A 25,692-nucleotide genomic window follows, 5' to 3' on the forward strand; every position below is an offset into this window, starting at 1 on the left:
ATCACTCTCTTTTTATGAGCCTGTGTGTGTGTGTTTGTGTGGGTGGGTGTTTCCCAGTAGAAAGACGTCCAAATTCACTGCCTACGTCTCGATAATGAAATGCTGAACACGGACGCCACAACAAGTGAGTCACGCTCACATACATGATGAGTCATTGTTGATCTGGCAGGGACTGAAGTGTGTTTCATGAGGAGATTTAATTTATCCTCCAGCTCGATTGTGTGGTAGAAAAAAAATCAGCTTCGTGACCTTTTGACCCCAAACATCTGATGGATGAAGATGACATTCATGTCTGGGTGTTGGGGGGTAATAAATAAATAAACTCTCCTGGTGGATTTGTTTGTGTAAATCAACAAATCTCATGTTTGGATCCAAACCAACAATGAACTGATCTACTAACAAGTATTGTGTGTGTATCCAAAGCCTGATATATCTTATTCCTCTGTGCCGTAAACCTCCGTTGTTGTTCCAAAAACTAGTAAAAACACATCAGTGAGTCACACCGCTGCACTGGGTGACATGTTCCTTCATCATGGTCACATGTGTTTGTTTAGAAACGGCTCCAAAGACGAATAACAGCGACGAGTTCTTTCTGGAAAGTAGTTCTGTGTAAGGCGGACGCTACTGAGCATGTGCAGGAACGTGGGTCTGTTTATAGTTAGTATAAAGTCAGTTGGGGGATAAAAAAAGGTAAAAGATTTGACATAATGCACAGAAGGAAAATATATTTCTGTTGGAGAACCAAATCAGTTATCAATTATTACTTTATTTGCAGTGGTGGAAGAAGTATTGAGATCATTTATTTAAAGTAAAAGTATAAATACTGTCGTCTAAAAATACTTCATTACAAGTAAAAGTCCTGATGAAAACCTGCAGTGCGGAACTTTTACATATAAATGAACGTCCGTTATATTCAAGCCAAACGAGTTCACGCAATGCTGATAAAAGCTTCATTTATACTCCCGAGCAGATACGCACACACGGACAGCTGCGGACACCATGGACGGATAGTTGATGTGCTCATACTACCTTCTTCCACACGTGCAGTAGATCACCGTCTACGGGAACACAGTGTTGTGACCGTGCAGACTGGTGCAGACCATGGATGTATAATAAGAGCTGGATAAGGCGCCGCCGCTCTGCCTTGCAGCCAATTTTTCCCAGTGGCCACTCGCGGTATTGCAGTGAAAAATCCCCCTGCGGCCCAAAAAGCATTTTCCCCCATAAACCACCATTGTAAAAGAGACGTCTGTAAAACTGTTGACAGGACGCCTCGAACTGCAAACAACGTCAACTATGACTCTTTCTATTATGAACTTTGATCCATGGAGGTTTTATGTTTGTAAAACTTTTCTCAAGCCGAGAAAAGCGATTTAAAAATCGGTGACGTCATCACAATGTAAAGTCTGTGGGCCAGCGGGGGAAACACTACTGCGCATATTCAGTGGGCCGCACAACGCGGAAGCTAGAAACTTTTTTTGGCGTACGCGTCAGGCGAGCAGTTCCTATAGGACTGAATGGGCGCCATTTTTAGTCCGGTATCCAGCTCTTATAATGCATCCATGGTGCGGACAGGTCCACGCGGACACAACAAATTGCAGATACGCGGATGTCCACACAGAGCCCATACGCTCACCCTCTGATGACGAAATTTACATCACATGGACCCTCGTGGACTCGCGGACGTGGTAACTATAATTTCAGCTTAAGCCTCTCACCATCAGATAAATCTCTCTGTATTTCACATTATACGTGGTGGAATGGATCAAATTCTGATGAGTTGTGTGACACTCAAAACAGTTTATCCACTGTACAATATTTCCCTCTGAAATGTAGTGGAGTGGAAGTATAAAGTAGCATCACAAGGAAATACTCAAGTAAAGTACAAGTACTTCAAAATTGTACTTGAAAATGTACTTAGTTACTTTCCACCGCTGTTTATTGGCTGTGCAACAGTGTAACAGGATATAAACACAAAGCACATGAACACATTATATGAAAAATAAGAACAACAAATAAATACTAAAATAACAGATTGTACAAGTTATAGTATAGTATACAAGTGTTCATTGCAGCTGAGGCATTACTACTGTATGTTCACTATTGGTGTTTGAGTAATGACTGAGGGCAAAGATAATCAAAAGTTAAATACTCTGTGGCATGCTGGGTATTGTAGTGCATCTTCATGGTGGTTTGTTTTTGAGGTAATCTATAAATTCACAGAGAGACAACATCGGTTGTATGAAGGAATGTGACAACAATAACAACTCTGTCAATATTGTATTGAAATATTATTTTGTGCAGTGATGGAAAGTAACTAAGTACATTTACTCAAGTATTGTATTTAAGTACAGTTTTGAGGTACTTGTACTTTACTTTGAGTATTTCCATGTGATGCTACTTTATACTTCCACTCCACTACATTTCAGAGGGAAATATTGTACTTTCTACTCCACTACATTTATTATTACAGTTTTAGTTACTTTTCAGATGAAGATTTGACATAAAATAATATATTTTAATATTCTAACTGTTTAAATTGTCACTCTTTTCTTTATGTGTTTTGCACTTTGAGCTGCATTAGTGTGTGAAAATTGCTGTATAAATAAAGTGTATCATTATTATTATTATTGTTATTAAAAAACATATACACTTATATAATATGATGCAGTAATATTACTATTAATCCACCCAAAGTATCTAAAATTGGCTCCACACTGATGAACTACAGCATTAAAATATTCTTACATGTATGTGTTAGTAATTAAAACAAAAAATATAATATGCTATATTAATATAACACTCTAAAAGAAGTCAGTCTGCATAATGAGTACTTTTACTTTAATACTTGAAGTACACATTGCTGTTTATACTCCTGTACTTGTACTTAAGTAACATTTTCAATTCAGTACTTTTACTTGTAATGGAGTATTTTTACAGTATTTCTACTTTTACTTGAAGTAAATGATCTGAATACTTCTTCCACCACTGATTTAGTGTCAGTGAGCGTTGTAGTTATGACCTGACAGACTACATGTCCCATAATGCACGAGGTGTAAACTGTTAAGCGCTGTCTGGTGCGGACGTGTTTGACAGATATTCACAAATGGGGAACTGAAGGCGACGTAAAGCGGCCGCTTCTGGGTCAAATCCCGCCGGAAATTAATCACACAAAGTCACATCATCACATATTTGTTGTGTTTTCACTTCACTCAAATTCCCGCGTGTTTATAAGCCAAAGAAATACGCGTGAATGAGCACGTGAAGCAGCAGACAGTTTCAGGTGGGAGATGAGTGTGGTGGACTGATCAAAGCGTAGGAAAATGCAGCGAGCTCTCACTCTGCCGGCCTTTCAGGATACCTTAAACGTCAACAAAAATGTCTGGAGATGTGTAGTTTTATCATTTTTGTTTTTTCAAATTTTTGATTTGATTGAAATTATTTTATGTTTATGTTATATATTTGTTTGGGCTGATGAGATTGGTTGTTTTGGTCATGACATGTCAATCCTACTCTGTGTTTAGAGTGGTGGCCAATGACACAAGTATAAATAAATGCATAAATAAATAGTTAAATACATAATAAATACAATTTGTACAATACAGCTGGTAATGAAAAGGAACTTTTGTATTTCTACTTTTATTTATGCATTTATTTATACTTATGTCAGTTTCTGTTCTCCATACCACTGTGTGTGCATATATATATATCAAGTATATGTTACCCCCCCCCCCCCCCCCCCCCACCCACCCACCCACCACACACACACACACACACACACACACACACACACACACACACACACACACAAAAAAAACCCCAGGGGACAAGAATGTCAGCCGAGTGACTCCTCTTGTTCATAGACGATCTTCGGCGCTAACTAAAGGGCTACCGCTAGCGTACAGCGGACACCGGACAGCGGGCAGCGTCGTTCTTCGCGTCGGTATGATGCCATGCGACAGCAACATGACCTCCATAGTGCAGAGAATCGCTCGGCAGGCTCTCCTCACCTTCCGGAGCCCGCCTCGGATCGGGGAAGAGGCCAGTAAATCCTTCCTGGAGAACCACAGCAAGCTGAAGAGCCTGATGACGGAAGTGCGGGCGGCGGACCTGCATCTAGTCCCGCGGAGAGCCTCCGACAGCCCGCCCGCCGTGCCCGTTCCGCCCCCGGTCACCTACATGCACATCTGCGAGACGGACCAGTTCAGCATGGGGGTGTTTCTGCTGAAGAGCGGCGCCTCCATCCCGCTGCACGACCACCCGGGGATGCACGGCATGCTCAAAGTCATGTACGGAAAGGTCCGGATCAGCTGCTTCGACCGGCTGCAGCGGAGCCCGCAGGCGGCCCAGCCGGGCGCGCTGCGGCGCTCCGTGCTCCGCTCCACCGCGGAGTACACGGAGGACAGCGACCCGTGCGTCCTCTCCCCTGACCGGGACAACCTCCACCAGATCGACGCCGTGGACGGCCCGACGGCGTTCATGGACATCTTGGCCCCGCCGTACGACCCGGACGACGGCAGAGACTGTCACTATTACCGGCTGCTGACAGACGCGGAGGAGGGGGAACACACGGAGCAGAGGGAGCAGAAGGAGAAGGAGGTCTGGCTCATGGAGATCTCACAGCCTCCGGAGTTCTGGTGCGGAGGGGAGCCGTACCCGGGCCCGGAGGTCAGCCTCTGAGCCGTAAAAATGTCTTCTTTTCTCGGCCTGGTCGGGTTCATGCACCCGGTGGTGTCACAAGGCCGGAGCTCATAGACATGTTTGGACAAACTGGGCTAAATGAAGGGTCACACTTAATCATTGTGATTTGTCAGTGTGCATGTGAAACAATTACAGTCTAGAGTCAACATTTTGGCTTTTATTTATAACCAACAAAGAATGTAATTTCCACCTGCTCCTGTAGAGAGATGATACAGCACAAAGTTAGGTGAGCTCATTGTTTGGCTCAGTGGTGAACAGCTGCAACTCTGCTTCTCAAAGGTGAAATATAATAACTCAAAGTTTCCATTTCACTTGAACAAAAATTGCAGCCTCAGGCGCCTCTAAACAACATCCAGATCCCCCCTCTGACTCTTTTTTTTAAGGATTATTAATGTCAGGAAAGTAGATCATTCAATAACTTTCTTGCTCTTGATGCATTTACAGGTCATCTTTAATGCGAGGATGCTATTTGTTGAGTATTAGGAAATGAAATCACACAAAACAAGACATTTGAGACATATTAGAAGACATTAATTAGAAAAAACTCATGTTTTTGTCACTGTGGGATTGTAGATGTTTGAACGAAACACTAAACAACATCCTGATGTTATCATCAGGAAAGCAGATAATTGACTCATTTTCTTGCTTTTGATGCACTCGCTGGTTCTCAGTACTGCAGGAATGCTATTTGTGGAGTATTAGGGAATGAAATCACACTTTTAAGATGCTTTTTTTTTTCTCCTCATAATCATGTCATTTTCGTCCATTTTGTCGTCCTGTGTCGTTTGTGAACGATCTCTAAAAGTGATCCCGGCGTGAGGGGGGGAAGACGAGTCCGTCTCTGAGCTTAGAAGCAACTAAATCTCAGGACATTTTGTGTTTGACGATCGACAGCTGTAACTGGAGAAAGAGAGGACTTTCACTTTTTTGCAGATCTTGAGAAGAAAAATAAAAAGCTGCACAGGTCGACAGAAGCGAAGTGTTTTTGGTTGAAGAGCGAGGTGGAAGGTTTGACTCCTGCAGCCTCATCTTTATCCCCCAAACAAAAATGTCAAAAACTATGAAAATGACTTTTCAGCTTCACCACATGCACGTCTGGGTTGATTTGATGGATTTATTGTGATTTAAATGTGGGTTTTGTAAACATTGTGGGCTGAGATTACGACCCTGTGAGGTGCTTTTTGCGTGAAAGATGCCAACAGATGACAAAGTCGATGGTGTGCAGGATGCTGCGTTCAGGAGAAGTCGGGAAGTCTGGATTTGCTGCTTGTATCTTGGTTGAAGTGTTACATTCTGTGCTTTTATTCACCATTAAATGCGCTAAATTTCATATTTCAGTATCACATGACCTTCAATCTAAAGCAAGCGATTTTTTTTTTTTTTGCATGATAGTCGGAGTCATAACCTGCTAGTTGTGAATTCCAGACGTCTGACTGCATCTTGAACGCAGCGAATGAGCTGAGTTTTATCTGCAGAAGGTTGATGTGCATAAAATCGTCTTCCTGCTTCAGGCTTTGTGTTGTTTTTGTTGTTTTGTTTTTCCCGGGCAGATGAGGAACAGTGTGAATCTTCAGGTCTCCTTTTTGAAGACTCAGAAATATCAAAAAAACAAACAAACAAAAAAAAAAACTGCAGGTTTTCTTATGTTGTGATTTGGAGTTGGATCCTCAGGACTGTGTCGTGTTTTCTTAGCACAAAGTTTTAAAGCTGCAACGTTTAATCGATCAGTCGATTTGAGAGAAAAATGAATCTGCGACTGTTTTTTGATAATTCAATCGAGCAAAAATGACCCAAAAATTCAGCTTTCAGCTTCTCAGATGTGAAGAAACGACTCTCCTGCAACGATTCATCGATTAGTTGCCAGACTTTTTTTTTTTTAAAATGTCCAAATTCTCTGATTCCAGCTTCTAAAATGTGAATATTCTTTGGTTTCTTTAGTGACAGTAAACTGAATATCTTTTGGGTTGTGGACATTTGAGGACGTTTTTTGGTCTTTTAGGAAACACTGATCGACATTTTTCACCTTTTTCTGACATTTTACTGACAAAACAACTAATTGATAATGAAAATAATCGTTAGTTGCAGCTCTGAATAAATCTCCCTGAGCTGTGGGGAATGAAAGCAGGTATTTTTCACTATTTTCTGACAATTAATTGAGAGAAAAAAAGACGAGTTTTCACAGTTTGACCAGGTGATAATACATGGGAATGTTGAAGGTTTGTGTTTATAATAAACTTCAGACAGAAGTTAAACGAGCTCAGCTGTAAAGATGTGATTTAATGGTTGAAAAGTTATTGACAGTAAAGCACATGATCCGTCATCAACGGCTGTTTTAGGAGAACTGAATCATTTGAAAAGTGAAAGGACACATTTTGAACAACTTCTATATTAAACAGATGAATATTAACTATAAAAAAAACATCTCTGAAGGGTGAAAAGGAGTGACGTCTGTATGTTTTAGTGGTTGTGGGATTGTAGAAAGCTCTTTTAATCAGTCCGGAATCTGATCCAGTCGATGTTAAATGAACAGTATTGATGTATTTTGCCTGTAATGAAGGTTTTTTTTCTGTCTGTTCATATAAAATGTGCAGTTTATTTTGCCTAAACACGTCTGTGTTTTTATTTGCCTCCAGATGTGACGAGCTGTTACTGGAAGTACTGAAAAGGTTAATAAGTTTCACTGCGTCGGCGTGTTTTTAGAGAAACGAGGCACGTGGTGAAAGAAGTAGTTAAAACATGAACTAAAGTATCAAAAGTAAAAGTGCTGGCTTCTTTTACAGTGTTATATTATTATAGTTTATTATATTGTTTGTTTTTATCACTAACAAACACGTAAGAGCTTTTTAATGCTGTAATTCATCAATGTGGAGCCAATTTTAGACACTTTGTATAGATTAATAGAAATAGCACTGCATCAGATTATATAAGCGTATCGTGTCTTTTTATAATAATATTTATTTGATTTAACCAGGAGAGTCGCAGTGAGATTAAGACCTGACAGAAAACACAAAAGGAAATTAAAAACAAGCATAAAGAAACTCACATTTCTAGGAATCAATTGTTTAACCAGATGAATTAAAACCCAGAGAATCTGATTCTTTCATTTGGGATTTAAATGTGTTTAATGAGATTCAGTCATTCTGCAACATAGTCCAGACCAAGGACCAAGAATAGTCTTTTATATATAATAATAATAATAATAATAATAATAATAATAATAATAATAATCTGTAGACAGACAAAGCAAAAGTAGAACAATGCAAAGCAAAGATACAACACAAAACACAATAGAGAGATGATAAAAAGATTAAAAGACAAGACAAAGATGATCTAAAGAAGACATTAAATAAAGCAAGTCTGTAAAAATGAGTTTTAAGAAGTGATTTAAAAGAAGTCACTGATTCTGCAGCTTTATCTCTTCAGGCAGGTCGAAGGGTCCTGATGACAAAAGTTCGGTCACCTTCAGGTTTAAACTTCGACTTTAAGACAGACGGAACATTTCTGTTATGTAGCTTTGAGCTTCAGACCCAGATGTGCTTTAAAAGTGATCAATAAAATCTTAAAATCAATTCTAAAAGGAGCAGGGAGCCGACGGAGAGGAGGCAGGATCGAGGTGATGTGATGTCTGTTAGAACCAGTAAGAACCAACGAGCTGCTGCGTTCAGAGGAGGGAGTTACAGTAATCTAGTCTGGAGAAAATGAAAGTGTGGATGATTTTTTTTTTTTTCCTAGAAATGATTCTTATTTGGAGGAAGCAGGACTGGACAACTTTTGTTAATGTTTAAAACTTTCTCTCAGATTTCTGGCAGCGGGGCTTCATGTAGGTGGAGAGGGAACCAGGACTGATGGGGGGTTTTTACAGATCAGGGGGACTGAACAGAATCATTATTGAGTTTTGAGTTGAAGGAAATTTTGCTTCATGTAACAAAGTAAAAGCTTCAACTCACAGCGATAATAAACCTCAAGGAAGCCTCGATGATAATTATAATAATAATAATAATAATAATAATAATACACTTTATTTATATAGTACCTTTCACACAAAGTACATGACAAATTTTTAAAAAAAAGAAAATAGACAATTTAAACAAACAGAATATTAAATCTTCATCTGAAAAGCAACTAAAACTGTCAAATAAATGTAGTGGAGTAGAAGTATAAAGTAGCATCAAATGGAAAGTACAAGTACCTCAAGATTGTACTTAAGTACAGTACTTTAGCTACGTTCCACCACTGGTCTCTAATGAATATTGTCACACAAAAAAATTAATGAAGGAATTAAACTTTTGTTCTGATATTCATTTATATTCTTTCGTTTTTTTACTGCGAAGACACACGTAAACATAAAAACAGAATACTGAAGACAAAGGTCAGAAACAGTAAAATAATCAGTGTATGTGTTGATCTTTGTATCATAAATGTTTTGTAAAATTCATCTGAAATATAAACGTTCAGCACAAGAGAAGCTTCAACTGTTTCCACTTATGATTATATGAAAACCGCTGGTCTGTGCAGATTTACACAGAAAAGGCTGTTATATGTAACCGCAGGTCACCACAGCATCATGTGGCTCCGCACGTCAGAAGAGTGGTTTCAACTCTCTGCTAAAAGGGTCAAAGGTCAAACAGAAGACCAGCAACTGAGCTGGACCGGCTCATAGTGAAGATCTGTTGATTTTACACATTAAAATCTGTTTTCAGCATAAAGTCTTTTGTGTCTCTCAGCGAGCAGATACGTGGTTTTGATCATGTGACTCCAGAACTGCGGTTACGGTCTGGTGAGGTTTAGGGGAAAGATCCTGGTTTGGGTTAAAATGATCACTTTGTTAGAGAAGGTTAGAGAAACATGTGATGTGGGTTAAAGTTACTACTTCCTTAAAGTGAAGCTGCTTTCAGGAATAAGAATGTGTGTAATAAAAAAAACCCAACATGTCCAGTTCTGCTAAACCGTCCATGTTAGTCTGACATCAAATGTTAAATCAGTGGAAAACTCTCTAACGCTTTTAATAATAAAGTGTTTGTTGACAATTTTCAATTTTTTTAACTTTTGGAAGCAAACAATCCGGATCCTGTTGTCTCACAAAGTTTCAGGAGCAGGACCACACCTCATTTACGCCACTTCCTATAAATACCACCTAACCCTCTCCTCTTCTTCTGCTCTCGTATTCTGCGCCCCTCCCTCCCTCCCGCCCTATTTCTCTCTTTCTGCTTCTTCCTCTCCTTCGTAGGGTCCCGAGGGGGTCCGCTGTTGCCCGGATGCTGCGGCGGATTCCCCGTAAGCTTCCTCACAACGCAGTCAGCGACTGGAAGAACTTTGCACGTTAACTGTTTTCCTCAATAAATCACCCAAACGCATCTGGTTGATGGTGTGGTCCTTGTTAGTGAAAAACGACTCGATCGGTCGTTAATGTGACATGTTTACGATCAAGTGACAGATTCCTGGAAAGGCTTATGACCGGAGTAAAGGAGAAAATAAGATGAAGTACAGTAAATATATGCGATAAAGTCCACACAGGGGTCGGGTTGGATGGATGAGTCAACAAAACATCCGACTTTAACACGTGAGATCACTGTTTGTGTCTCCTAACCTTCACCACGTGGTTTTTATTGGTCTCCTAAGCTTAAACGATGAGTCTGGTGATTTTCTACATTCTTCCTCTCATGTTTGGATCCAAACCAACAATGAACTGATCTACTAACAAGTGTTGTGTCAGTGTATCTAAAGCCTGATGTATCTTATTTATTCCTCTGTTGTTGCTCCAGAAACTATTATAAACACGTCAGTGAGTCACACCGCTGCACTGAGTGACATGTTCCTTCATCATGAAGCATTTGGTCATGTTAGTTTGTTTAGAAACGGCTCCGAAGACTAATAACAGCATCATGTTTTCAGTCTCTGGAGAGTAGTTCTGTATAAGGCAGACGCTACTGAGCATGTGCAGGACCGCGGTTGTGTTTACAGCTTTGCTAGCTTGTTGTGCTACGTAGCAAAACCTCTTGACTTTATTCTACGTTCTTCGTTTCTTCGTTCTCCGAAAATAATGTTAATTTGAACATCTACATTTCATGTGCTGATGAAGATCATGTGATGTGTTTAAAAGCTCCAGAACAGCCAAAATAAAGAGCAGCGACAACTCAACGAGTCAACATTTATTTGCATTTGATGAGAAGCATCAGTCCAGCAGAATAAAAGCTTTAGTGCTCGACCAGTTTGCATAAAAATTATAAAACACAAACACAAAAAAAAAAAAAACTTTTCGTTTTTCCAGTGACTTTCTCTCTTTCTCTCGTTATCTCACATTCATCAGGTAGAAAAGCTGGTCGGATCTTAACAAGTATCAACACCTCTGTGCACCTGAAAACATTAAAAAAATAAAAAAAAGTAACAGATCATCAGGCTACAATCCTGTAAACAGAGTTCCATGTGTTGTATTTAATCATTAATTAAAAACCAAATTCAACTCTTGAATGAAACATATTAATCCGTGTCAACATTTCTGAAGTAATACAAAAAAACAAACTGTGTTGCTCTCCTTTGCCCCGCCCCCCTGATGTGTGATGTCACAGCGTGTCCTGGGTGCACTGTGACATCACTTCCCTCCGACAAGCAGTTTTAAAAATTGTGTAGCAGGCATAGTCGTATATCGTGAAACAGTGCTTGAAATCGACCTTTCGAGATGTTGCAGTGACACGTTTGTATAAAACATATAAAACCTGCAAAACATCTTTAATATCGGTTGATACTTACAGGATCTTTTCAGCTGTTTGATGATGTTAAATATCCTGATGTAGCTACTTTTTAACAGTGTAAAGAGAAGATGTGGAGGTGGATTTCAACAGAAGAATCCCCTTTTTTCTCACCGCAAAACTGAAATTCTTCAGTTTGCAAGTGAAATTATATCATTTTGTTTATGGGAAGAGGTTGCTGTAGGTCTGTGTGTGTGTGGATGTGTGATTATTGATGATTATTCCAGACTTGCTGTGTTTTTTTTTTTTCCTGGAATGAACAGGTTTTTGAGCATTTGACTACAAATGAAACCAAACCGCCTGCAGCTGGAGGCGGTGCAGCAGCAGCAGCAGCAGCAGCAGCAGCATCCTTTTGACTCAGCTGTCTTTCATGATTTTGGTCTCATCTCTTCAGCCTGAATTGTGACAGAATCCCTGAGAGCATGCATGGAGCATAGACAGTGAACATAATGTGTTATCACAGAGCACTAAAGCAGTCTGGAGCATCTTGACACAAACTCTGAAACCGGTTGTGTTTTGGAGAGCATTACATTAACTCCCTTTAGGTTTCATATCATTTAATACTAAATTGTCCAGCTGTGCTATTGACATATGTTCCTAGTAATGATCTGATAAGAAAGAAATTAAGAAGACATGATCAAACACATCATTGAACTCTGGTTCTGAGTCTCCCTGATGGGAAAATTGCAGAAATTGTTTCTAAACAGATTTCTGGCTTTTTGTAACTCCAAGATCAAATTTGGACTGTGACAGGAGCCGTACAGCCCGTGTTTAAACTCATAAAGTTTACATTCAGCAGCATCTGCCCATGCGCGGTGAGCTTTAGGACGCAGAGGACTTTTTCTCCTTCTGCCGGAGGTGAATCTTCATGTGCCTCCTTCTCTCATCACTGCGGGCGAACTTCCTCCCGCACTGGTCGCAGGAGAAGGGTTTCTCCCCCGTGTGCGTGCGGATGTGCGTGGTCAGGTGGTCGCTGCGGCTGAAGTTCCTCATACAGATGCGGCACTGGAAGGGTTTGTGGCCGGTGTGGATGCGCAGGTGCCGGCTCAGCTCGTCTGACCTGGAGAACCTACGGTCGCAGCTCTCCGCCGGGCACGGATACGGCCTCTGGTGCACGGGGGTCTTGCTCGGCCGGTTCGGGTACTTCCTGGGTCTCAGGATCGGTCTGAGAGGGAGGTTCTGGTGGCTGGGGAAAGCGGCGGCCATCGGGCCCTCAGCTGCCGGTGAGGGCGCACTGAGCGTAAAGTTCCTGATGGTGTTGAGAGGCGTGAGAGGTGGCGGCACCCTGAGCGAGTCCAGCGGGTACGGGAGGGATTTCCTCTCCGGGAAAGCCCCCTGGATGTCTCTCTGGCAGCTCTGCTGGTAGAAGCCTCCGTACTCTGGCATGATGGAGAGCAGCGCGGTGCCGTCTACGGTCGGTTTGGGCGCAGAGTTGTAGGACGGAGGCGGGTGGTAGGACACGGCGCAGGTGGACGTCGCCAGGTATCCCGCCGCCGACTGGTCCTGATACATGTCCCCGCTGCAGGAGTAGGAGGGGGCCGGGTGTGGGTGGGGGTGGGGGTGAGGGTGAGCGTACATGTGGGTGATGTCCGGCGGGCCGTGCGCCATGGTATCGTCCCCCGCGTCCGCTGCGTCTCCTCCTCCTCCTCCTCCTCCTCCTCCTCCTGCGTAAATATCGGGCGATACTGACGGAGAACCAGACACCGTGGCCGGTCCCGGGGTGGCGATGTCAGCGCTGACCACGTTGATGATGTCCCCGGGAGTCCACGGTCCTCCTGCAACCCTGGACTCCACCGAGAACTTGCCGGTAAACGCCAAAGGGTGCGTGCGTAATGTTGCCACGTACTGCGCGTGGCAAAGGTCAGATTCGCTCCTCTCCTCGAACAGAAGGTCACCTGAAAAATGTAGAGAAAGTTCACATTTTAGTGGAAATAAACTATCACATAAACATCACTTAAAACAAGATATTATCCTAAATGTCATTGAACAAAATGTACAGTTTTGAATTTTGTATTTTCACTGATCGACTCAAACATCCATCCAAACGACACAGATTCTTACCGCCTTCATCGGGTTTCCCTCCATATTCATCCTCCCCTACAGCCTCTTCTTTAAAAACAACCGTCTGTGCATCCAGCCCCCCCTCAACGGAGCGAATACTGTCTACGAGACTGCTGAGAGACGCAGAAACTTCATCAACTATTTTAGCGGTCATTCCGTCTTTTGAGGTGAAGATTCAAACTAATAATATGATTGAGTCGGTTTCTCCAGTTTAATCTCTCACATTATGAATATTTCTCCTCATTTTGCCTGTTAACCCTTGTCTGATCCGCCTCTCATCTCTTGTAAATAGCTGCTGCATGGTGCAGTATGGTTATAAAGGGAATCTCTGGGTGTCCCGGAACGTCATTTACCAAATATGGACTTGAGTTTAAAAAAAAAAAAAAAAAAAAAAAGGGAACTCCAAAAATAGGACTAATGGTGCTCGCCGTGACGAAACGTGGAAAAAAAAATTACATCTTCCAGCTTCAGATATTACGCGTAAAACCGGCAATTTTTGTCATAAAGGAAATGTGATGTTTCTATTTTAAGATTGATCACAAACTGCTGCCGTTGCTGCTTTCGGCCTCGTGTCAAGGAAAACAAAAGAAGCTCCATCATTCGGAATTCCGGTCACACTTAATACCCATAAATGGATTCTCCGGTGAGGTGAGAGGATCTCTGCCTGCTTATAAGGCTGGTATCCGGGTAAAACCGAGATACATTGTGTTGTCTCTGTGCCAGCTGAGCCCACACACTGACTGCACAGACCTATTTGTTTTCTCTCTCTTGCCTTGTCAGGATTAGATTAGTTTGTTGACCTCCTTTAGTCCTCAGGTCGCCCCAACAAGATGCTCAAAATCAAGATTTAGACTCTTTTCTTTTTTATTATTCCTGCAGCCCTAAAAACACGCAGGCTAGCATGTTTTTATATAGTTTGTTTATTTATTTATTTATAATTCATTAAATAGTCAAATTGATTCATAAATCAGTTTTAGGGCTGTATATGAGTGCCATAAACTTTATTCATGTTGATGCAGAGTTCTGTTATTGATACAAATCTGCAAAGTTATGCTGAGTTTACGTCTGATCCAGAAACTGGTTCAATATATATTATAATATATTACTGTATCCAAAATCATTTAACCTGAGCCGAACCCTAAAAGAAACTGTTAAAACTTAATAAACTGCAGAATTTTCTTTTTTGCTTGCTATACAAACTCAATCTTTGTAAAGCACAACGGTACTTTGAGCTAAATGTGACAACATGCCAACATGCTGATGGTGAGCACAGTGATGTCACGTCAATGTCAGTTTTGCAGGTGTTTGGTCACAAACAAAAGTATTGGAGAAATTAACATTTTTAACCAGATGATGGCGCTCAATGAAAAGTCAGAGGATCACCATGGCGATCCATCTGATTGTATTAAAAACGCATGCTAGAGGAAAAGTCAGAGAATGACCAAAGTCAGCAGGATTCATCTTCTGGGGAAAATGAATGTCTGAACCAAATTTAACCAAAAATACTTGTCAAGATACATCAGTAAAGACGAAAAATGTCCACCTGCTGGAGGCGCTAGATTAAAGTCAGAGGATCACCAAAGTCAGACGGATTCATCCTCTGGGGAACATGAATGTCTGCACAAAATTCTGCCCCATTTCATGTTGAGATATTTAACTGGATAAATTCAAATTTTTACTTGATTAAAAAGTCAGAGGATCACCAAAGTTATTACAATCCATCCTGAGGGGAACATGAATGACCGCATAAAGTTTTGTATCCATTCATCCAGTAGATATTGAAATATTTCTCAGGATCAGTGAAAACTTTGACCTGCTGGTGGCGCTAGAGGAAAAGTCAGAGGATGACCAAAGTCAGACAGATTCATCCTCTGGGGAAAATGAATGTCTGAACCAAATTTCACCAAAAATACTTGTCAAGATACATCAGTAAAGGCCAAAAATGTCCACCTGCTGGAGGCGCTAGATTAAAGTCGGAGAATCACCAAAGTCAGCAGGATTCATGAATGTCTGCACAAAGTCATGTTGAGATGTTTAACTGGATAAATTCAAATTTTGACTTGATGAAAAGTCAGAGGATCCAGAACGACGGTACAAAGTGTATCCTTTCATCTGACAGATATTAAAATATTTGTCAGGATCAGTGAAAACTTTGACCTGCTGGTGGCGCTAGATGAAAAATCAGAGGATCACCAAAGTTATTCCGATACTTCTTGAGGGGAACATGAATGTTTGTACCAAATTTCATATCAATCCATCCGATAGTTGTGTAGATATTTCAGTCTGGATCAAAGATGGTGGACGGACCTCAGAGCCGTGAAGCTAACGCGGCTAATAAGAAATCAGCAGTTGCTTCTCTTAATGCTCTTCAAGCAATATGCTGTCATATCCTTCCAGTGTGTGTTCGCCTTAAGATGTCTCAGAGTGCGTTAAACCACACGTTTTTATTCACATTTTCAATTTCCACATGTGTGGAAATGCCAGAAATTCAAAATATTGCAGAAACGTTTTCAAGCTGAGGTGTTAAAGTTGTTGTGTGGATAAAAAAGCAAATGTTTGGTTCAGATGGAAACCTGACTGGAGAGAGACTCTGTTGATCCTCTGACTTTAATCTAGCACCACCAGAGGGTTTACTGACATTGCCTTGATATTCGGTTCAGATATTCATGTTGCCCAGAGGATGAATCTTAATGACTTTGTTGATCCTCTGATCCTTCGAAACATCTCAACATCTACAACAAACAGAAACGTCATATTTCCTTCATGGTTTTCCATCGTTTTAATGACGTCATCTTATTGTGTCCTCTTCTTCTGCTCTGATTTAATGGCACCAACTGGAGAATTAGTGTTTATCTTCTAATATTCACACAACAGGAGTGGACTGAATGTAGATTCAGTTGCATCTTGAGGGGAAAATCTGCAGATATTCATGTTTCCCGGAGGATGAATCCTTATAGATGCGATGAGCGTAAACTACAAGATGTTTAAAACCGTGATAGTGTTTGATTTGTTAATGTGCTGAACAGATAGTTGATCAAAGTGAAGCCTTCTGCCGGATCGACTGAGCGCTGGAGAGACGAGCGCAGCGAGCAGGAGGACTGCAGCTCTCACAGCCTTTTGAACGCCCACAGTTACAAAAATGTTGGTGTGTATTGTCGTTGTGTGGCGAGCCGCCCACCCTGTGGCAGATGGGGGTTTGGTCGATCCACGCACACACACACACACACACACACACACACACACACACACACACACACACATACACTTAAGAAAAACACACACATTTTTTAGTGCTTAATCTCACAAACACAAACACTCTCCCACACACACACACACACCCTTTCACTTTCTCTCAGTGTAACTCACAAATACACACATTTTCTCTCTTTCTCTGTCAGAATCTATTGCACACACACACACACACACACACACACACACACACACACACACACACACAGGGAGCTCCGTGGGGACGATGCCCTGCTTCCACCCTTCGCCCACGCTCCTCCAGGCCGCCGAGGCTCTGGGGGGTTTTTGGTTTTGTGTTTGGTGGCTCGGGGTGTCAGCCGGGGGTCCGGCAACTCGGCAGTCCCCAACACGCCGATTAATCATCTGTCATCTGTGTTTTTTGTTAATATGGATCTTTGTCTTCGTCCTCAAACGGACGCTCGGGTCGGGCCTGCCGCCTGCCGCCCTCGTTTACATTTTTTTGCAAACTGAATATCACCGAAAAACAACAAAAAAACAACAAAAAACGCCTCTTTCTGCTGTTTGCTTTCTCAGCACTGAAGGTTTTATGGAGTCATCTGCTGTTCGAGCAAATTTCGTGACCTTTGACACCTCGTATTGACACCTCATTTTTGTAGTATCAAAAATACAGGAGCAGCAGCGAAACAATGGGAAGCTTTTCTTCCCTCCTGATAAAGAAATATGAAGATTTTTACCTCAGTTTTGTTGCTTTGTTCACAGACTTCTGCACACGTCTCTCATCCGTCTTAATGCTAACTGATGTTAACTGCTTTGCACAGTAATCTGCTTCTTTTTTTTTACACACTTTCCAAGGAATAGATGACAGCATTCTTCTAATATCAAATTTTCTTCAGTTCTCGACAAACATACAAAATTTTTCTCACTTTTGCCGCCTATTTTTTAAAACTCTCCATTAGTGTGTTTATTATTTTAAATGTCAGTTCTTGATGTTTCAAACTTTATTCCAAATCCTCCACATGGATCAGTAAAGCCTCATCCTTTTGTGTGTGTTTTTACTGATTTAGAGGATATTTTTTGTTCATTTTTGCTGACTTGGTAAATGTCGATTCACTGCAGATCTTAGCGTTAGCATTCAGCTTCAGGACTGATAACAGACGGACATAAAACAATACAAACACCTTGTATATTCCATCCAGAAAAACAGCACAAAACTGTATAAACGCCACAGAAGAAATACATTTTTTTGCATTATTTTATGGCATTTTCTTGATATTGTGCACGTTGATCATTTTCAAACAGTTTCCGGTTCTCATCCTTGTTTTGTGTGTTTTCTTGATTGAATAAAGCAAAAAGTAGACGATCAGTAAGTTTGGATGTTCTCTGAAGATCCACTGAATGCATTTCTTCGTCCTCTCTGACAGATATCACGCAGCCAGGTTGGATCATTTTGTCAACAAAGGACGATCTGTCTTTAAAATAAACACCATAAATCATCAGAATTTTCTGCCACTGCCGCTTCTTGTCAGAACTGTAGGTGTTTTTTTTTAAATGCTGGATGACTCATTTTCCTGCAGCAGCATGTTGGAAATCAACATCGTGAAAGTAAATAATTGATAAATGATCAGTGACCAGTAGCTGTTGTTGTTTTGTTGGAGGGAAACAGATGCCAGGACTAACAAAGCACCATAAATCATCCTGATGTGGTCCTATCCTTCATATGAAACCCGTAGGTGTTTCCCAGATTTCTCCTTTTTGGATTAAAGTCTTAATGTGGTCGACTCTCCCGCAGATGAGTCAGGGGTTTTGGGAGGTTTCGGCGATGAACCTTCCAACCGCGCCATCAATAGAAGCAATTGCATATTCATGGGAAATGTATTGACTGCTGAGTGTCGGATAATAGACAGGCACGTCAATGACCGTGGAGCCACAGTGAATGGCTTCAACATTATCTGCGGGACCCAGAATGTGTCATCGGTTACTCTCCGAGCTCGTCAGACGATATCCAACGAGGATAATTAGCTTCAGATCACTTTTATAATCGTGTATGAAGCCAAAGAACAACGGATCTGACGTGTTTGAGCCTCTTACAATAAACTTTATGATGCGTGAATGTTTCTAGTCACTCGTTCGGCTTCAAAAAAGCACAACATGAAACAAAAATGGAGAATAATCCATCACAGAGCATTTGTGGTTACTTGTAGATGACAGTAGACTCACATATAGAACACCACGTCACCAAAAAGCAGCATGAAAACAAAGGAAATGATGGTAAAATACGAGTAACATGAAAGCAGGTTTAACAGTTTGGCTGCAACCATGAAAATATTGCTGAACTGCATTTTGTCTTTAAATCCTTTACGTTCAAAAAAGTTGCTCTTAAAAGCCAAATTTTCAAACATTACTGCTCTCTGAACAATCTCAGAAATAAACTTCAATCAGAGGATTTTGCATTCAATTTAAACAATTTACACAAATCCCCACAAAATCTCCAAATGTCTTTTGGTCAATATGATGCCAGAAAGTAGAAACAACCCAGAATCACATATTAAAATTAGTTTTTTATCCAACTAACAGCCCCAAAACTGAAAAATATTCAGGTAACAATCAATTAAGACAAAGAAAAATAGCAAATTCTCACATTTAAGTCGCTGGAACCAGACAGTGTTTTGTGTTTTTGCTTGAAAACGACTTGAAATAGTTGCAGATTCATTAACTAATCAATTAATCAACCTATTGTTCTACAATTTGCCAAAACAATATAACATCTCCTCTTACAAAATGATGAAAAGGAAACAGATTCTGTTGCTTTTCAGAAGATATTTATAGACGTTTTTTGTTCACTTTTGCTGACTTCTGAAATTTCGATTCACTACAAATCTCAGAGTTGGTATTCAGCTTCAGGACTGATAACAGAGGAACATAAAATGATACAAACACAGCACAGAACTGTAAAAACGCCACATAGGAAAACCGTTCTGCATCATCTCCCTCTTAAAACACTGCTAGTATTTCTCTTATAGCACTTTTTGAAACTATAAGCCTGATGTCGTGTTGTGTGTTGATCATTTTTGTCTGTTTCACTTCATCATTCGTCTAGTTTCCAAGTATTTCAGCTTCTTGTTTCTCTCCACAAGAAAACATAAATCCTTTCATACTAAGTGATGTCACCACAAAAAGGGAAAATACATCTAAAAGTTGAGCACTGGGAGACTAAAAGCCACCGATATGAACAGAAATCATGTTCTGGAGTCATGTTTTTTAGCTTTTTTATGCCACTTAATATGATTTCTACTAGAAATTCGGATTTATCAGCAAAAGTGATCTAAATTCTACAAGTAAAACTCATTGTGAAGTAAATCTAGGCAGGTTTACCCTCAGTTAGCTCCCCGTTCATACTCAACCGATCTGGATTTACATCCTAACGTGACAAAAGCATCAAACTCACTTTAAAGCTTCAGCTGAAGAGAAATCCTCCTTCTCCTCCGTCAGGGTCCCACCAAGACGACGTCCAGCGGGCCTCCTCGCCTCCTCCTCCAGAGAGACGGAGAGGTGGACGGAGAGAAAAAGAAAGAGAAAGAGAAAGAGGGAGTTGAGATAGAGAGGGAGCAGAGATGCTTCCTGAGCAGCCCGTCGTTTGTCTGTCCAACCAAAAAGTTACCCGCTCTGGATTTCTCGCTCGCCCCCGGAAAGGGTCATCATCACCCGCAGTCTGAGTGGGCTGCCAATGACAAAAAGACAGAGAGAGAGAGAGAGAAAGAGAGAGAGAGAGAGAGAGAGAGTGTGTGTGTAGGGGGGGGAGAAACAATACGATTGTTCCCACCTCACTTTGCTTCCACCCTCACAGTTAAAATTGTTATGGTAATGAAGTGGATTTTTTGCCGGACAGCAGATTGTAACAGAGAGATGTTTCTTTGACTGGAAGTGGAGGCCCGGAGGTGTTCGGGTCAGCCGGAGAGCGCTGCCTCACCACCGGGAGCAAGGCAGCTGCTGCCCTGGACATGAAAAGGATGATGATGAGTTTTGAATGAAGTGGAGAAAGTTTAAGCTGCATTAAAGAGGACACATATTCTGCACATTTCCAGCTCTATATTTATATTCTGGGGCTCTACTGGAATATCTTTGCATGATTTCCAGTTAAAAACTCCTTATTTATCTTCTACTGGTCCTTTATGCAGCCCCTCAGTTCAGCCTCTGTCTGAAACAGGCCGTTTTAGCTCCTGTCTCTTTAAGGCCCGCCTCCTGATGAGCCCACTCTGTTCTGATTGGTCAGCTTCAGGAAGCTTCCTCCGGCTCCGGAGGCTACGTAAACAAACTATAGTAGCAGGATTTCACTTCTTTTTCTCCTTCTTTACTCCAAATGTCAACTTCTCAAATCCATCCGTACATGTTGGAGCTGAACAACACATGGGAACACCTTAGCAACCACCTTAGCAACCACCTTAGCAACCAAGACGGCAGAACGGAGGGCTGTTTATCAGCAAGGTAGAAAAAAACATTGCAAACGAAGCATTCAGAGCAGGTTGAAGCCCTGACTTTTCTACATATGTTCACCTCATGTTTTGGAGCTTTGACCATGTTTAACATCAGACATCAGAACAAGATATAAATAACAGAAAACTGTAAAAAGCAGAATATGTCCCCTTTAAGGATGGTAAAATCATCAGACAGCATCATACAGATATCATAAATATCATTTTGTTCCAGCTCTTTACTGAAGCTTTATGAGTTAAATGTTCAAACGTAATTAAGACTCCATGTTATTTATGGCTGCACTATTCCATTAAATGGAAATATTCTAAATTTTATGCACATCATTTTGCACACATTGCTCCAAAATTGCTCTGCTTTGATTAATAATCTGTGTCTGATATATATATTTTTTCAGTTCAATTACATTGTTAAAATCTTTAAAATAACATCTCTTCCTTGTCCCTACTTTTAAAAAATCCAGAATCTCTGAATATGTAAATATTGTCCATTTCTAAAGTTTTACTGTTAGACACTCCTCCTTCACTGAACACTGTAGATGTTCAGGGCTTCAACTTTCTCTTGAACACTTTGTGACGTTTTTCTCTACCTTGCTGACGAGCTGACGTCGGCTCATCGTGCATGCCCATAAACGTTTTTTAAGAGGTATATCCATGTGTTGCTCACGCTCATATTTGTTGCCATGGCGACGAAGGTTGCCTAACTTTAAGGTAGTAGTAAATTTAACCCACAATTTGAACCCAAACTGTAATCTTCCCCTAACCCTAAATAATGACGCTAAAGTGGTACCCAGTGCATAAAATAATGACGCCAAGGGGTCCGTATGTGACGAGTTGGGAGTGAGAAAGGGCTGGAGATGCGGGCCAAGGGAAGCTCAGGTTGGTAGCTGGGAACGGAGGTAAGCAGGGCTGACGAGATGAGGAACAGGAGACAGCGGACGGGATGGTGCAGAGGCTACGGTCTGGCGGTGTGGATTCGGCAGGGCTGAGTATAAGTAGAGGTCTTGATTATGAAACGGGTTGCTGCTGGTGGCGTTCTGCTCTGAATCCAGCACACCTGTCTCCGCTCACACAATCACACACAGGGAGAGAGAGGGACGAAGCCACTGGGGAGGTGGCAAGAAGGGAGACACAGAACAGAGGCGGGAATCATGACAAAGTTGACGTTTGGGGTAAAAAAAGGAGAAGAAGAAGTAAAATCCTGCTACTATAATTAAGTTGCTAAGGTGTTTCCATGTGTTATATATATACTATATATATGCTACTATAGTTTGTTTACGTAGCCTCCGGAGCCGGAGGAAGCTTCCTGAAAGATGACCAATCAGAACAGAGTGGGTCATCAGGACGCGGGTCTTAAAGAGACAGGAGCTAAAACGGCCTGTTTCAGACAGAGGCTGAACTGAGGGGCTGCATAAAGGACCAGTAGAAGATAAATAAGGAGTTTTTAACTGTAAATCATGGAAAGATATTCCAGTAGAGCCCCAGAATATAAATATAAACCTGGAAATGTGCAGAATGTGTGTCCTTTAAAATCTTTTTCTTGAACATCATGTAACTTGACAAAAATGACGCTAAACCGCTCAAGTTCTCCTTTAAATCCATTGAGATAGAAACAAAATCAGCTGTTCACAGAAATGTTTTTGTTTTCATGTGTATTCTTGAATCAATGCATGCATAAATGTGTGTGTATGTGTGTGTGTGTGTGTGTGTGTGTGTTAAAAAGGTTGCCAGAGCAAAAAGGGCAACCCCCTCCTCCTCCTCAGGGGGCTGAGTGGGCGGACGGTCCTCAGCAGATGGATTGCTGCTCGCCACTGCTCACTTCATAAACCTGAAACAGGACGAGGTGCATTAATGTAGGAAATATTATAATAATCTGGATTATTTCTTTTATTTTGTTGTATTTTATTGCATTGGAATACAACATTTGAAAGGCTTCATTTTGATGGGGTTTTGGGTATTATTGTAATATCTTTTTGTTTTTGTTCATCTGTATGTTTTTTTGGTTCTTCGTGGTTCTGTGTGCATATTTATGAACTCGTATGTTGACTGTGTGTAAGTTAAAACCCTGATCTAACCTCAACCTAAAAATATTTTAATCAAACCTTTATTACATGAGAGATATGGCTGCCAAAAGATTGTAGCATTATGAAAACAAGTTAGCATTTGTAGGATTATGATGTGAACATTTTGGTTTTTTTGTAATGATAGATGTATATTTATGGAGAATACACACATGTCTGTAGTGTATATTTTTTCTGCAAATGTTTGTATTTATTACTATGTAATTAATCTGCGTGTGTTTATGTACTATACACTTTGTTTGTGTGCAAAATGCTTTTCCTTTCCATGACTGTGGGTGTGTGGGGGTTTAAAACATGTCTTCTGTCCATACTCTGAAATAAATAGATATTTATTGTACTAGTAAGAACAAGATCAACAAAGATAAAACAATTAGCATTCAGCAACAACAGCTCCCACGAGGCTTTGACAGCACAACAATGTCAAAGATCTGCTTTTATTTCAGGCTGAAATAAATCTTAAAATAATGTTGTTTTCTCTTAAAATAATGTTGTTTTCTAGTGTGTTTATGTGGAGCAAAGGTGGAAAAAGTTCTTTAAGATGCTTTACTATAGTAAAAGTACCAATACTGCATTACAAAAATACTCCATTACAAGTAAAAGTCCTGCATGAAAAATCCTACTACAGTAAAAGTACATAAGTATTATGAGCTTGACGTAGTAAAGTATTGCAGTAAAAGTACATAAGTATTATGAGCTTGATGTAGTTAAAGTATTGCAGTAAAAGTACATAAGTATTATGAGCTTGATGTAGTTAAAGTATTGCAGTAAAAGTACATAAGTATTATGAGCTTGATGTAGTTAAAGTATTGCAGTAAAAGTACATAAGTATTATGAGCTTGATGTAGTTAAAGTATTGCAGTAAAAGTACATAAGTATTATGCACTTGATGTAGTTAAAGTATTGCAGTAAAAGTAGTGGTTTGGTCCCTCTGACTGATATATTATTATATATGACATCATTAGATTATTAATAGTGAAGCATCAGTGTTAGAGCAGCATGTTACTGTTGTAGCTGCTGGAGGTGGAGCTAGTTTACACTACTTTATATACAGTTAGCTAGTTTAGTCCAGTGGTTCCCAACCTAGGGGTCGGGCCCCTCCAAAGGGTCAGCAGATAAATCTGAGGGGTGGTGAGATGATTAATGGGAGAGGAAAGAAGAAAAAACAAAGTTCTGATACACAAATCTGTTTTCAGTTTTTGGACTTCTTCTCTAATCTTTGATTTTTGCTGAAATATTGGATCATTTGAACATTTATTGAAATGAAAGCATGTGAGAAGTTTAGAGGGAAAAATCACTATTTGGTGGAGCTGTTAACAACTCATAGACATGTGAAATGTGACCCCGACTACACACTGCTTTTTGTAAGACGTCAAAAGACAAAAAGGTTGGAAACCACTGGTTTCATCTTTAACAATGTGTTGTATTTTAAAAGCTTGTTATATTATCCATTGTGTCAAATCTTCATCTGAAAAGTAACTAAAGCTGTCAAATAAATGTAGTGGAGTAGAAATTACAATATTTCCCTCTGAAATGTAGAAAGTAGCATCACATGGAAATACTCAAATAAAGTACAAGTACCTCAAAACTGTTCTTAAGTACAATGCTTATAAATGTACTTAACTATAAACATACTAATAAGTGTATTTCATGCTTGTGTTTCATTTTGTAATGAACAATGTTATTTTTAACCTGGAAATAGTGTCCAGCATGTTTTAATCATATGTTTTTATTCTTCAGTTTTGACATATAAAACAGTTACAATTTCCTGTTCCACAAAAAGATCACATAAAGAATATCAAAATATTCATCTTATGGTTTGCAGAAGAGAAATAAAAACAAAACAAAAACAAACAAACTCAAAATCAAGGGGGAGTTACAGTTCATATAAAGATTTAAAAAAAAACAGGTATTCATAGTTTTACAGCTTTTGGATTCGATGTACTGTTTGACCTCCTTTGTGAAATTCAAGAAGTTTGACTTTTTACCTGTTAATTTGCTTTAATGAATATGAAATTTAGCCAATAAAATTAAAACATTTGTAATATATAGCTGACAATTCAATTTTGGGTTGTCTTCTGGTATTGCAAAGAGTACATGTTTCCAAAATAATATAAAATTTCCATCGATATGGCTGCTGATAAAGATATATGTTATCCCAAAAGATGCTCATAGAAAGGGCGTTTATTGTCTGTGATTAATTTATGTTTTAATCATAAAGTATAAAACAATTTTCAGAACAATTTCGCCACCTAGTGGGACCTCTGAAAATAAATAACGCCTCTCTGGTCTTTATACCATGTGATCTTCCCGTGATGCTCCACACCAAAGCCGTCACGTGCCCTTTTTGACCAATGACGTCGCCTGTTTTGCCGTTGCTCTGCTGTGATTGGCTCAGCGAAATTTAAA

General features: G+C 40.3%; 2 protein-coding genes and 1 long non-coding RNA gene across 3 annotated transcripts; 2 read left to right on the forward strand and 1 right to left on the reverse strand.

Annotated features, from left to right (window-relative positions):
- The first annotated feature begins 454 nt into the window (after nucleotides 1-454).
- LOC122996682 lies at nucleotides 455-14,821 on the forward strand. The gene is made up of 3 exons (XR_006407054.1): nucleotides 455-535; nucleotides 785-786; nucleotides 14,810-14,821. It is a non-coding gene; the product is annotated as an uncharacterized LOC122996682 (long non-coding RNA).
- On the forward strand, nucleotides 3,792-6,575 carry adob (2-aminoethanethiol (cysteamine) dioxygenase b). The gene has a single exon (XM_044372249.1). The coding sequence runs from the start codon at nucleotides 3,946-3,948 to the stop codon at nucleotides 4,678-4,680; it is 735 nt and encodes a 244-aa protein (XP_044228184.1). The 5' UTR covers nucleotides 3,792-3,945; the 3' UTR covers nucleotides 4,681-6,575.
- Nucleotides 10,836-15,082, reverse strand: egr2a (early growth response 2a). Its single transcript, XM_044372219.1, has 2 exons — nucleotides 13,509-15,082; nucleotides 10,836-13,342 (listed from the first exon to the last, which is right to left on the reverse strand). The coding sequence occupies exons 1-2, from the start codon at nucleotides 13,660-13,662 to the stop codon at nucleotides 12,270-12,272; spliced, it is 1,227 nt and encodes a 408-aa protein (XP_044228154.1). The 5' UTR covers nucleotides 13,663-15,082; the 3' UTR covers nucleotides 10,836-12,269.
- Nucleotides 15,083-25,692: the final 10,610 nt, after the last annotated feature.

The sequence above is a fragment of the Thunnus albacares genome, chromosome 14 (assembly GCF_914725855.1).
Source record: "Thunnus albacares chromosome 14, fThuAlb1.1, whole genome shotgun sequence".
NCBI lineage: Eukaryota > Metazoa > Chordata > Actinopteri > Scombriformes > Scombridae > Thunnus > Thunnus albacares.

What these genes read in the sequence shown, in the direction of transcription:
- adob (XM_044372249.1), top strand. Translation starts at nt 3,946, where the DNA reads ATGATGCCATGCGACAGCAACATGACCTCCATAGTGCAGAGAATCGCT.
- egr2a (XM_044372219.1), bottom strand. Translation starts at nt 13,662, where the DNA reads ATGACCGCTAAAATAGTTGATGAAGTTTCTGCGTCTCTCAGCAGTCTC. An exon ending in AGGGAAACCCGATGAAGGCG is followed by an intron (nt 13,343 to 13,508) that starts GTAAGAATCTGT and finishes TACATTTTTCAG; the next exon opens with GTGACCTTCTGTTCGAGGAG.